The 13,761-nt window shown below is 39.5% G+C and overlaps 1 protein-coding gene across 22 annotated transcripts in view; it reads right to left on the reverse strand.

Annotated features, from left to right (window-relative positions):
- NRXN1 (neurexin 1) overlaps positions 1-13,761 on the reverse strand; it is a 1,104,034-nt gene that overhangs the window by 1,089,447 nt on the left and 826 nt on the right. For 17 of the 22 annotated variants that reach the window (XM_037161205.2, XM_037161204.2, XM_037161202.2 and 14 more), the window contains exons 1-2: positions 13,472-13,752; positions 9,101-10,774 (exon numbers count right to left, since the gene is read on the reverse strand). In XM_037161205.2, the coding sequence (XP_037017100.1) occupies positions 9,101-9,872 (772 nt within the window). In that variant the 5' untranslated portion in view covers positions 9,873-10,774; positions 13,472-13,752. Of the gene's footprint in view, positions 1-9,100; positions 10,775-13,471; positions 13,754-13,761 lie in introns of those variants that run through there. The other 5 variants (XM_053667094.1, XM_037161212.2, XM_037161209.2 and 2 more) reach the window with 2 other exon arrangements.

Below are 13,761 nucleotides of genomic sequence, written 5' to 3' on the forward strand. Positions count from 1 at the left end.
ACAAGAGACCAGGTCAGCAACTTTGGCTTGCTAGCTCAGACTTGATTTCCTCCCACTTCTTTCCAATAATAGTTTCTCATATATGCCAGAAATAGCACAGAGAATACCTTTATAAACTCGAAGACCGACTCCTGGGTTCAATTTTAGGCAATGTGTTGGGAAGCCAAACTCACTTAACCCAAAACAGACACTGTCTTCTCATTACATAATTTCAATTAAGTGTCCTGTGTATCATCATCTGTATCTTCAGTAGAACCATGTTCACACTCAGCAACTCTCACAACGTGTCTATTTATGGGACTGGGCTAGGTCTTTACATTTGTGCTGACTCACCATGGACTTTGATATTTTCAATAACTTTATCTCCAGCCTCTGAAATGAACAGAAATTCTGAGTTGCTTGTTTTGTGAATAAGTGTTTTTATTCAAAAGATAAAGAATTAGTTGTAATGTTCTTTAGATGCAGTATTCTAGAGCTTTACTTCTATTTACGTTAGAGTAGAATCAACACATTAAGCATGATATGAAGAGGTCAACAAAAAAGTAAATAAGCAAATTATAGAAATAAAATATGATGAATTCTTCCAAGTTATTCTATTTCTTTATCATGATGACACTAGTAAACAGCAGGAAACTTAAGGATCTGTCACAACCCTCTATACTGAAGCCCTTACTATAAGTCAGCCATTCAAATTAGCACCAGGCTGACAATTAGTGAGCGAGTTAAGTAAAATGCATATGCTATTTCATATAATGGACAGAGTTGCCTACTGAGGCAAAGGACACACCTATGCTCAAATTTCAGCTCTGCCATTGAGCTATGGAACTTTGGGCAAGTTAGCCTTTCTAATCCACGATTCTCTCATCTATAAAATGGGAACTTTATAAAACCTAGCAAGTAGAATGTTATGAGAATAAATAAAGATGGACAAAACACACCATACAGTGACCTTCATTCAGTAAACACTAAATAGTAATTATAATAACTATTGTGATTCGAAACAGAATAATTTAAAATTATATTAAAATTCAAGAGGTGCTTAGAGAACCATTAAAGAACAGGTACCTAGTACACCTTTTGAATAATTTGATTCCTAATATTTGGGGGGAGAAGTCATGTATATTTGCAGATTTAGACAGTATTATAAAATTTATGGTTGCACTGTAATGTTTCTGCCAATATCCAATCACTCATTTAAGAATGTATTGAACTCTTACAATATCCTCATCATTCATTTACTGGAAATTTCAGCAGTTAAGCTGTTCTAGTTGGAAAACTTGTATTGTTTGAATGTGTTGATAGGACTTGCACTCAGTAGATGCAAGTGTAAAATAAGAATCCATGTCAAATTTCCATTATTAAGACACAAGAAATTGAAAACAAGTGCAAAGGATGTACAGGTATTTAAAACAATACTCTCTTTTCTTATTGTCATATTAATTCAAATATAAATACACTTGCTCTCTGAATTGGTTTTTGGATCTATGTTACAAATATTTGACTTTTGCCTAAAATTTTAAAATATGGATTCCCATTAAGGATCTCTTTGTAAGTAAAATTCATATATATATATATATATATATATATATATACACACATATATGTACATATATATATTCAGTGCAATTGTATTCATTGAGCAACATTTTTATAATTTGGAATTTTATTATATATAATTTTTATACAATGAAATTATAATTATAATTTTATAATTATAAAAATTAAGTTTTAAAAAATTGAGGTAGAGATTACATACAGTAATGAAAACAAATTTTAAGTGTATAGCTCAGTGAATTTTTAATATGTATATACACATGTAACCACCATCCAGACCAAGATGAAGTCTCCATGGTATCTTCCTCTAGTCAGTACGACTTAAAGGTCATCTCTATCCTGACCTCTATCACCATAATCAGCATAGATTAGTTGTCTGTTTAGAAGTTCATAAACATAGAACCATATAATGTGCACTCACATGGTTACTGTCTTAAATTACTTATTTCATTAGCTTTTACTCATGAGGAACCATGGGACCAAGGTTCTCTTTAATCAGCTTGTCTGCACTGATGTATCAATACATAAGAGAATTCCACCAAATCTTATGTTATTATTGAGTGTAACATTATCTATAATGACCCCGAAGTAGATTTACAGAACCATGTTTAACATTATCACTGTCAACATCCATAATACCCTAGAGCCATCTTCCTTGCTGCCATTGGATATTTCTTTCAAATTTTCAAGTTGGTCCGAGAGTTTAAATCTATTAGTTACTCACAAACATTCTGTGAGGTCAGTTAGCAGGAGCTCACAATGTATTGGTAGTCTGATAAAGCGTTTCTCAATTTACAATATTGTAAATTGAAACATAGAATGTTAGTAGCCTTACTCAACTTTTCACAGTAATTTAGAGGCAATGCCACCTCTGGAATTTAGTTTTTCAGATCCCACGACACATTCTGTTTTCACATATTGTGTAAATAACAACAAGGCAGGAAAAGAATCTGAGACAGCATTGTGCTTATTCTCATATTCAAGCAGAAATACATGGAATCCATGCAGAAGAGAGAGAGCCAAAAAGCTATGCAATCACCAGAGTTCTAAAGCAACTGACAAAACCCAATAATTGAAACATTTTAAGACTTACTATTCAGCAAAGACCATGAAGTGACTGATTCCTGTACTTTCAAGTAATAGAAAAGGGACTGAGCCATAAAATTATAGAGAAATAACATGCAAAAAGTACAAGGGTTTTGCATAATGAAGTAAAAATTTTAGAATGTAAAAATGATTTATTTTTAATTATGTCAAAAATACTTGTGTACTTCTTGAAAGTAGAGTTTGCATAGCAACTTCTAATAAAGGCTTATATCTCCATAATAAAACAAAGCCTGAATACCTAGGATAAGGCCTAATTTTCAAGGCACATTCAAAGGATTTAACCCTACAGGCATGGTAGCCACCAAGTGTTCACTGAGAAAGGGATACAGAATGGGGTCAAATACTGTTCACAAGAACCAGTGTGGCTCAGGGTCTTCTTTCTCACAATGTAGCTAAGAAATAGGAAGTATTGTATAATCCTTTCTATAGTCAATCAGGAGGTTTTAAAAAAATAATCAGTATAATGATCACATTTCATTTAATGATATCTAAAAGTGGAACAGGATTCAATGGCATGCATATATATATAATTATATGTGTATATATGCATATAATTTTATGCTAAAGTATAATCTATTCATAACTATAAGAATAGTTATAGGTATGCTTGAGCTTGAGCTTGCTTAAGCTTTTAAAGCTCAAATATATTATCTAGCTTCTCTGCAGCATACATATAAATAACTTTAACTTATAGGAGAGACTCAAAGACAAATTATAAATAGGATAGGTCCATTAGATATCTGTATCTATACATTTGGACAAATACAGTTAAAATTGCTATTTATTGTATAAGATTGGGATGCACACAGCTATTAGTTTTTGTGGAAAGTGATAGTCTTTATAAATTCTTTTGTATTAAAGGCTGTTCAATCATAGAAAAAAGTCTCAAATAGAATATGATTTTTTAAAATATTTTGAATCATGACTAGGTACGCATTTGACAAAAGCTGTATAAAACATAAGTCGTTGTCTTTACAATTTTATTTTTTTATAAGTTGAAACTTGTGTGCTAATTAAAGATCATTATTACATTAGAATTTATTTTAATGAGAAAAAGCTGTTCCATATTTGATTTTTTCTTGAGAGTGCCTCTAAAGAAAACAGTATCAGATAAAGTAGTGGTGCTAGTGATGGTGGCAGTAACTGGAATGAAAATAACAAGTAAACACTTCGGAACATTTACTATGTGTCAGGCACTGTTCCTGGGACTGTACATGAAACCGCCTGCTTAATTTTGATAAGATCCCTATAAAGTAAATAGAATTATTATCTCATTTTCACAAATGACAACACTGAGGAATAGAAGTTTCACTGTATAACCTCTTAAACCAGGCAGTGTGGCCCCCAGAGTCTACGTAATTTAACTTCTACACTACAGTTGTATCTTAGAACAGTTAAACAAAATCTCAGAATAATTCATTCTACCTCATTTGTGGCATTCTAGAATAGGAACTCAATTTTGATTACTAATTTATAGTCAGGATAAGTTTTTTGGTTTTTGTTGTTTTTTTGCTAGATCATATAGATGCTTTTCATTGTCATACTTTAAGAGCTTCCCAGAACATTTTATCTAGATCACAATTATTGATGAATTTCTGCATTCCAGTCCTATCTTTTTCAGCCAAATGATCCATCTCCTCCTACAATAGTAGACTTCAAACAAAACTCTGGTAACATCTCTGAATGTTTTTGTCTAGTACCTACTACCTACATGGCAAATGCTTAAATTTTTTTTAACCTGACAAAGATTGTAAGCACCTACATAATATTTTCTTTATTGTAGCTGTTACTGTTTGGAGCCTAGAATCAATCAACCAATATGTATATTGTCATAAGAAAAACGTGTTTGGTAAGATACTTGAGAGTCTAATGAAGTGTGAGATTACCGACGTGCTGCAGGAATCCATGCATTCGATGGGTACATCCCAGAGAAACCACATGACAAATCACACCAAGGGTTCAGATAATGCCTTTTAGAGGTAGAACCAAAGAGTTTCAAACAATGAATGGCCTGAGACTCCTATGTGTAAGTAAACTCACAAAGATTCTAACTTCCTTAGAGAAAGAATCTTGTTCTCTCTGTGCTCTAGTCTGTCTACAGTTTACAGTGGGTGCTTAACAAATGTTGTTGACCGACAAACAGAAAATAATGTTTTCTCTTTTTTCCTCTGGCCCCCTATCAATCTGTTCTAACACTGTAGCCAGAGTGACATTTTTGAAACATAAACTTAATAGTAACATCCTCCTCCTCACCTTCCACACTAAACTCCTCCCACTGCTTTTCTATCAATCTCACAATAAAGATTAAAATCCCTGACTAGGTCTAGAAGGGTCTAGGTCTAGGTCTAGGAGGGGGCCCTGCAAGATCTGGCCCCCTCCTCTCTCTAAGAGCTCCATACTCAAGGAACATTTCTCAGTTGCTTGAATGTGCCATGTCATCTCCTGTTTCAGGATTCTGTACCTCATATTCCCTTTCTCCCCTTACCTAGTGAATTCCTTCTTCTCCTTCAGATTTTAGTTGAAACCTTACTCTTCAGGAAAACCTACTTTGATTAAGTCAGTTTACACTATTTTAAGTTGTCACAATACCAGGTACCAGTCCTCCAAAATATATACTACCATTGAAAATATCCATGTATTTCTTTTTGTACATTATTGTGCCTCTACACTGGAATGCAAGGGCTGTGAAGGAAGGAACTATTTCTGAGAGTTTACTGTCTTACCACCTAAGTCTAGGACTCAGATGCACACAAAGCCTTCAATATTTGTTGAATAAAGAAATGAATGAGTAAAATAATGAATGAATATGGTTGTCTATCTGGTCATATTGGCAAAGTCATAGAGAGCAGAGGCTTTATTAAATGACATCTATCCACACTACCATGTTTAATATTAAGCAATCAACCACCACAAGCTACATGTGTGTGTGGCCATTCACATAGGGAATGTAAATAAAAGAGACACTCAGAGTCCAGTATGAAATTTTCATACACGTGACCCTGGGTTTAACTTAATTTCTCATTGATTGGTTTTTTATTCTCATTTTTGAACTGGATAGTCATCAAATTCACTAATTCTTTTAAGGTGGTAGGAAACAATTAGTCCTCTTAAGTTGACACTTATTAAATAATGATGGCCCTGGGGCACTTAGATGAGTATAAATCACTGAAAAAACCACGTGCCTCATAAGCACCCAGCATTCAGGAGAATGACACTCTTAAACAGTTCAGTTCTGAGGCTAAGTCTCAGGGTCAAAGAACACAGTGATGCATAATCTAGCTCTTACCCACCACTCCTGTGTGTGTGTGTATAAAACTTTTTCTCTTTATTACTACTGCCTATACCTGAAAAACCCTAATAAACCAGAAATCTTATTCAACAGACATAATACACAGGGCTCAGTAAGAGGTGCCTATGTTCTTACCGAGGCTTTGCCACTAACTTGTTTGTGACATATAACCTCTCTTTTGTTCTCATTCCATTACTGCATAAATAAATAAATAAAGTTCCTTAGGCCTGAATAAATAGAGTAAGGATAAAAATAAATTCATTAAATAAAAATATTCTAGAAATTCACAGGTACATAAATTGTTAGAGGACATTCCAGGCTTCCAGGCCATGGCAGGGGTTTGGGGAAGGAGAGAAGAGCATTGCTGTCTTTTTAGTAGTTTTATGGTATTTCAAATATGAAAGCAACTAAAATAAGTAGACATTTTTATTTAAAAAATTATAGTTGAGACCGGGCATCATATAAATTGTATTTACTGTTTGCTATTAACTTTCTTCCTAAATTCTCTAATGAATGTGGATTTATCTGTTTTTAAATTTGTTTTTAAAAAGAATGTGGCAATCAGTGTAAATACTGGCTAGAAGCAGGGCTCTGTTTATACTTTATCTGAATAGAAATCATCTATCCCTAGCCATCAACAGAAGATTGGTGCTGGGAGCCGCATCTATTCTCAATTAATTATTTAACAGTCACTTGACATACAGGAAACAGGGAAAATAGTCAAAATGGAGCCAATCCTTCTGGGAAGAAAGAGCCTGCCTTTATCAGCTCCATCTCCCATTTGTGTGATAATCAGAAGAATCCAGTCTTTTGTTTGCTTTTCATGACCAGTGGTGATCTTTGCACTCCAGTTTAAGCTCAAATTTTCAAAACGAATCAATGCTCCAGAACAATCCTGATGGACTTTATTTTTTGGATTGAATTACCTTATGCATCAGGTACTATGCTGTTCAATTATGTAGCGTGGTAATTCCAATTCTTCATCTTCTGGCAAAAGCTATCCACTTGCAAAATAAAATGCATTTCTGAGACAACTAATTCTTCAACATATTATTGTTGCCATGCTTTCTCCACTCTTAACTACTCCTGATTATGCATGATACCTGGATCCCTACATTAAAAATACCAGAAAAATGAAATTTTTTCATTTAAAACACCCTCCCACAGAGAAGAAGCTGTGTCTTATTTCCTAATTTAAGGAAGGAAGTCATACCTCATGTGTCCTTCATTAAATTGCCTGCACTGTATTTTAAAGTGGCATTAGGACACTTAGAGCAATTTTACCACAAAATAATATTCGTTTTTAATTCATTTCCATTAATTAGTGTGGAGGTATGCAACTTCAAATGATAGTATTGCAAATCATCACATGGAGCTATCTTTCTCGTGATTTACAATAGAGTTAGATTTGGTAGAGGGAAACATGTACTGCTTTATTTATGTAAAACATAACTACAAAGCCTAAGGCTAAATCCATGGAAATTTACTAGCCAAACTGAAGTGCAGTATAAACCATGAAATACATAGTTATCTGTAATGACTTGAGCAAAAACATAGTGAAAACAAAAGCCCTCATGAAGACAGAACAAGAACATAACCTTTTACTTTTTTCATCGACCCATGAACTTTCCTAGTGGCCAGCTCTTTTCTTCCTATCTCCCTTTGCTGTTTAAACGAGTACAAACTCCATCAAGCCTTCATTTCTCTTAAAGTCAGGTGAGAGAGAACTGCCAAGTCTAATAAGATTTACAAGGGCTAATTCTCCTTAGCAGTGTCAGCAAAAAAAAAAAAAAATAGAGACATTATACAATAATATAGAAGCATGCATAGAGCTTAGTCCCTACAGCTCTCAAAATCAGATTTACTAATTCACCTCTTACTAAATTTCAGCCATAAATACCATTTACCCACGTGTTGACTGCCTTCATTTGACCCATAAGCTATCTGCTCTAAACCCTTATATCTTCTCTCCTGCTCAGCCACAGATATATCCATGTTTAATTGTTTTCATTATCATTCACTTTCTGTTCATAAGCTTTTCTGCGTTTACACAATATATTTTTCCTTGATCACTGTCACATAGCAACATTTGCGAGAACACGCTAATGACTGAATTGTATTTATAATGGGATGAAAAGAGAAGTTAGATCTGATTTTATTTTAAATTCAACACTGTTTCCATCCCTAAGAACAACAGAAATTACAACGTGGCCTCCGCTACTCGGATAAATATCATTAGCTGAATATCCTCAGATAATCTCTTGCAATCCTTCATATGCATGCCCTGTTTATTAGCTTCCCGATCCAGAAACATCTAAACTTCTCTACTATTTATCTCCCCAAAGCATCTGCTAATTGAGAAATGCTATTTGATCTCCAACATTTCTAAACATTAACTGGCCTGTCTCCCACTTAAGAAACCACAGACATCACATAATTTTACATAAATTGACAAATTTGGCCTTGGTCATAACCTAGAAATTAACATTAATTCCAAGAACCCTCCTTCCAATCAAGAATATGTTCAGATGCCTCCTCCCCTGTTTTCCCACAACCAGGTACAGGACTTCACACTTTACCAGTAAAAGGCACAGCAGTACTCAGCGGTCCTGTCTCCCTTGTCCTTTACCAAGAATACCTGTGTGGGGATTCTCAACCATGGAGCACCTGCCGTGCACGTCATTCTTCACCAAATGTGTGCTCAATCTTCTACCTAAATGCTTGTTTGCATCTAATGGGGAAAATCTGTGCACTACGAACTTAAAGGCGGCAGAGGAAAGCACAGTGGTTACTCAGGTGGGCCATGGCCCAATGAAGATGGGGAGCAGCCCAGCAAAGAATTCAAGGAACGAGGAGGACAGGTCATCCTACCGGCCACGTAGTTGGAAGTAGACCTGGGACAAAGAGCTCACAGGAAGAAAGCGAACTTGGAAATGTGGCTGCTCATCCATTAAGAGGATGCCAAAGGAGAAGCTGTGGGAGTGATGAGGCAGCGATGCCAGAAACAGGTGTTCACCTGGAAGCTAATTGCAACAGCGTCCAGAGAAGGAAGACCCCATGCACCGGCCCCGCCCCGCCTGCCCCGCTCTTCCCCCCCACGCCCTGCCCAAGCCAAGGCCCCAGTGGGGTGGGTCAGGCGCCGGGCCTTACCTTGGCTGCAGTCCTTCCCGTGGAAGCCGGTCCGCGAGCAGTCGCACACGGCCTGGTCGTCCACCACGGAGCACACGCCCCCGTTGAGGCACACCCCGCCCTCGCCCTCCTCGCCCGCCTCGCAGGGGCTCCCGCCGCCGCTGTTGGGCGGCTCATCGTCCAGTTTCACCTCGCCGCTGTCCAGGGGCAGGGCCTGGGAGGAGTTGACCCTCACGTCCCGAATCCACCCTTTGAACGGCTCTCGCTCCCGCACCGAGGCCAACGTGAGCTTGAGCGCCGCGGCGCGCAGTTCCGGGGGCAGCCCCCCGACGAAGAGGCCGCTGAACACGGTCATGTCCCTCCGCTTGGACTTGACCTCCACCCACTTGGCCTCCGCCTGGTCGATGAAGAGCGTGGTGTTGCGGAACTGCCGGCGGATGAGCACGCTGTGCCAGGCGCCGTCGTTGACCGGCGTGTCCGCCAGCAGCGTGGCGGGCTCGGCGCAGAAGATGGAGAAGCTGAGCTGCAGGCGGCCCCCGCGCGTCAGGATGAGCTCGAGGAAGTCGCAGAAGCCCTCGTCGTCGAAGTAGAGCACGAGGCCGCGGGCGCTGCGCGTCTTCAGCTGGAAGCTCATTTCGCTCTCGCAGCAGGCGTTCCACTTGGGGAACCGCGTCCACTGGCCCTCCGCGCCCGGGAACTCGAGCCCGCTGCCCAGCTCTGCCCAGCAGCCCAGGAGCAGCAGCGAGAGGCACAGGAGAAAGCAGCCCCCGCGCTGGAGTAGCGCCGTCCCCATGCTCGGGGCTGGGGTGCGGCGGGGGGGTGCCGGGGCCGACAGGGTCAAAGTGGTCCTGGACACCGTGATGCCGAAATAAGGGTCCAGGGGTAAGTAGGATGGGGGGCTGGGCAGGAGTGGGAGGGACGCACCCTCCTTTGTCTAGTTCTTTTTTTCTTCTTCTTCTTCCAGCAACCCCTCCCTCTCTCCCTGTAGTCCCCTTCCAACTGGAAAGCGTAGACCCCAGTCGTACAGGGCAGCCACAAAACGTCCAAACCAAAGGGAGGATACACTTTGGAAGCAACGTTCTGGAAAAGGTGTCAACAGAAGGTCAAGGGAAATCACTCATCCATTTGAGTCCAGTGAACTAGTTCAAGGGCATCAATGATGTCAACAGATGCTTCACTCCTCAAATAATCATCGTCTGCCAGGTACCATCAGTGGTACCAGGCAAAAGGGAAGTAGTTAGAGTCAGGTAAGAAGTAAACACTTATCGGGGAAGTACAAGGAGCCACCAATGAGCCAGAATCTTTGGATGCGTGGGAATGCCTTCTCAGATGAAGTGTGTCAAAGCAGAAGGAGAAAGTGGTTCCTTGTACTTTAGAGCACCACTCATCAACCCCAGTATAGTTTCAAAGACCTGCTTCTTCCGTCATATCATGGACTTTCAGCACCACTGTAGTCAAAGAATTCCTTGTGCATGACCTCGCGGGCTGGATTCTCCGTCTCTTTTTCCCTCCCCAGCAGCAGGGTTCAAACCCAGAAGCTGTGGAATAGCCAGAAGCTGTTAGATGTGGAAATCACAACAGCTCTTCTTTTCTCTCCACCTCTGCAAGGCCAAGCTAGAATGTCAGCATGTCAATTGGTTGTGTGTTGGTGATGCATTTTGATTAAATTTTTGTCTTTAGCAAGGACCCAGAAATCTGCAGAGAATTAAAATAAAGTTTTAAAGTCATTCATAGTGTCATATAAATCATTATTCAGCTCAGAAACCATGTATATAAAACTATTGCTATAAACCAGAGTTAACCTTATTGGAAGGAGCTTATTTGTCCTGATTTACTGTGTCCCAGTAGTGAGTATATCACTCTTACAGTCACCCACTTACACCCTCGTAGTTTATTATGAGTGTAACTATTAACAGCTAACCCTCTCAGATTTTCGTAGAGATTTGGTTTTGGTTATCTTTTACTTTTTCTGGGAGTTTATTTTTTTTAATTATACAAAGACAGGTGAAAAGGGGCTGTTTTAAGGACTTCTGTTTATATTGGGTACTAGTTACATGGACAATAAAAACAAACCTATTCATATCTTAGTTAATAGCTGATTTCACAACGGGCAAAGCAGATCAAACTGTCCCCTGGAAACTGTCAGCTTGAATGTTACTCCATTCCTAGCATTATATTTTTCCTCAAGGAGAGAAGGAATATTGATAGTTTCTTGGAAGTCCTTTTAAAATTTCAAACAAGTAGTTTTCTCCTTTTTATTAAAGGAATAATTTATCATAGGGGAAAACATCTAACTGGAGTCACATCTACTTTTGACAGCATTTATGTCTCAACTGCCATATTATTAACTCCTCTACAGATGTGTAAAGTATTTAATAATTTGTCTAACAGCGAGTGATCTTAACTCCTCCTCAAGCACTCATCTGGCTGTCAGCTCTGAGCATCTGTGTGGTCAGAACAGCAGTTGGCCTGTGTGTTACTGTAGCTGATACGGCTCTAGGATGCTAGATTTTAAAATCACACCTTTGACTCCCTCACTGTACCATTAAATCAACTCTAATCTGATAGGTTCTTGACATGGTACAGAAATCATAAAGAGTTGTTCAAAAGTCATTTTTTTAACACATAATATTACTCTCATGTTTTGACCCAAAAAATCACAAATGTAAAATCTGGTCACATGTATCCCACACCCCCCCAACACACACAATCCATTGCCTGGACACAGAAGTTCACTATCCAATTAACACTTTTTCCCATACAAGCTGAAACTAGCAGTAATTTATGGCACTGCATTGTGCTGCTGCTCCTCCATGGACAGAGCTGAGAGCATGCCTCTTCAGTACAGAGCAATCCCTACAGGTGTCAGCTGAGAGCCACCAAGCTAGGGGATCCCACTTCGAGTTCCTCCCCAGAAGAAATTGATGACTGGTTCTCTCTCTTCCAACACAAACATAACACAACACACACACACACACACACACACACACACACTGCCCACTAGCAAAGGGAAATAAAAATCTCAGTTGCTTATTTATTATGGCTGAGACATCCCACACCACCAGCAGTCACCAGCCATATCTCATCTACTCCTGTGCCAAGCCCAATGGAAGGTGTTCTTAAAAATCATTCTAAGATAGCATATTATTCACTATACTTTTGTTTTTAGTGGACTCAAGACTCTGTCAAATGTTTAATCATTTGCAAAATAATTCTGGAATTTCAAGATCAAGAATAGTGCTTTGTAACCATTCATGAGCTCATGGGTTAGAAAACCATTCTTTATGTGAGACTCAGTTGGAGCCGGTTAATTAATTAATTAATATAACCTAGATCACAAAACATTTTTCACCCTCTCTTCTGTACTCCTCTAATAATGCGTACCTGTTTGGGGTTTTTTTTTTCTTTTCTTTTTTAAGGAATGGAGGAGAAGGGAGAAAAACACACATATATATTCTTAACCACAGGGGAGGTCAACCGACTCTCCCAGTTCTTAGAGGAGGCTCATTGTTGTGTGAGAGAGTATCTGTATTTATATGGAGAAAGAGGATTCTCTCTAGGAGCTGGAAAAAACCTTGCGAGTTCGCAAATTAGAGGATGAAATAAGAGAATCTGAAAAACAACCTTACTGCAGCCAGAGAAAGAAGCGCTCTAATTCAAAAGCAGACTAACAGCCTCATTAATCTTTTCTTTCTTTTCTAGAATCAAATCCATTCCCAAGCCACCGGAAGGATCAATACGGTACGCTGATCAGCTGCAGTTGCATTTATTTTAATATGTAGTATCTCTCTCTCTCTCTCTCACACACACACACACACACACACACACTCCTTCTATGCACCCTTCAATCTATACTGTCATAAAGAACCTAGAAATTTTGGGACAATTTTTAGAAGTGCCTATCATTTCCTCCCCAGCTTTTGCAAAGTCCATCAATAACAATTCACACCCAAAATTCTCCCTGGCTTTCCCGCCCAGTCTCTAAGCTCCATGTCTAATACCAGTGCAGTTTCTTGGAGCCTGGAGTCGACTACAGAAATTAAGGATAGGCACAGCATGCGGCTGGCTGATGGGGAAGAGCAAGAAAGATGTAGATAATAGATAACATTTTATTGCTTTGGTTTCTAACTTGCCCGTTTTCTTTATTTTGCTAATAAATCACTGCATTCAGCCTTTAAGTTACTACCCCAGTTTCACCACCTCATCCTCTTGCCATCTATTTAAAAAAGCTGCATGCAAAACAACCAGCATCTGTACTCCTCCACCCTCCCACCACCCATCCTTCCCCGTGCATTTGTAGCAGATCCTGGCTCAGTTACAACGGGGAGAGATATCCTTCTCCAGCTTGCCTCGCCCCATCCCCTCCCCCCAACCCAAATTGAGCTTCTTTACCTGCCCCGTTATTCCCCCTTAGCTCGCGCCTGAGCCCGAAGCATGCATCGGTCAAAACGAATTTCCTGAGGTCTGTGGATAAGGCGACTGCCGCTGCCTTTTCAGAGGCGTCAGGCTTGAGCGTCTATCTCCGGGAGTGCGGGAAGGAAGAACAGACAACGGAGGGGAGCAGAAGGAGGAGGAGGAGGAGAGGAAAAGAGCTGGGAAGGAGGAGGCGGTGGTGGAGCCCAGAAGGCTGGGTTACGTGACGCGGGGTGCTGTCCTTCTGAAAGGGAAGGGCGGAGCGGAGC

This window comes from Artibeus jamaicensis, unplaced genomic scaffold (assembly GCF_021234435.1).
Source record: "Artibeus jamaicensis isolate MK-2021 breed Jamaican fruit bat unplaced genomic scaffold, CSHL_Jam_final contig_465, whole genome shotgun sequence".
In the NCBI taxonomy this organism is placed as follows: Eukaryota; Metazoa; Chordata; class Mammalia; order Chiroptera; family Phyllostomidae; genus Artibeus; species Artibeus jamaicensis.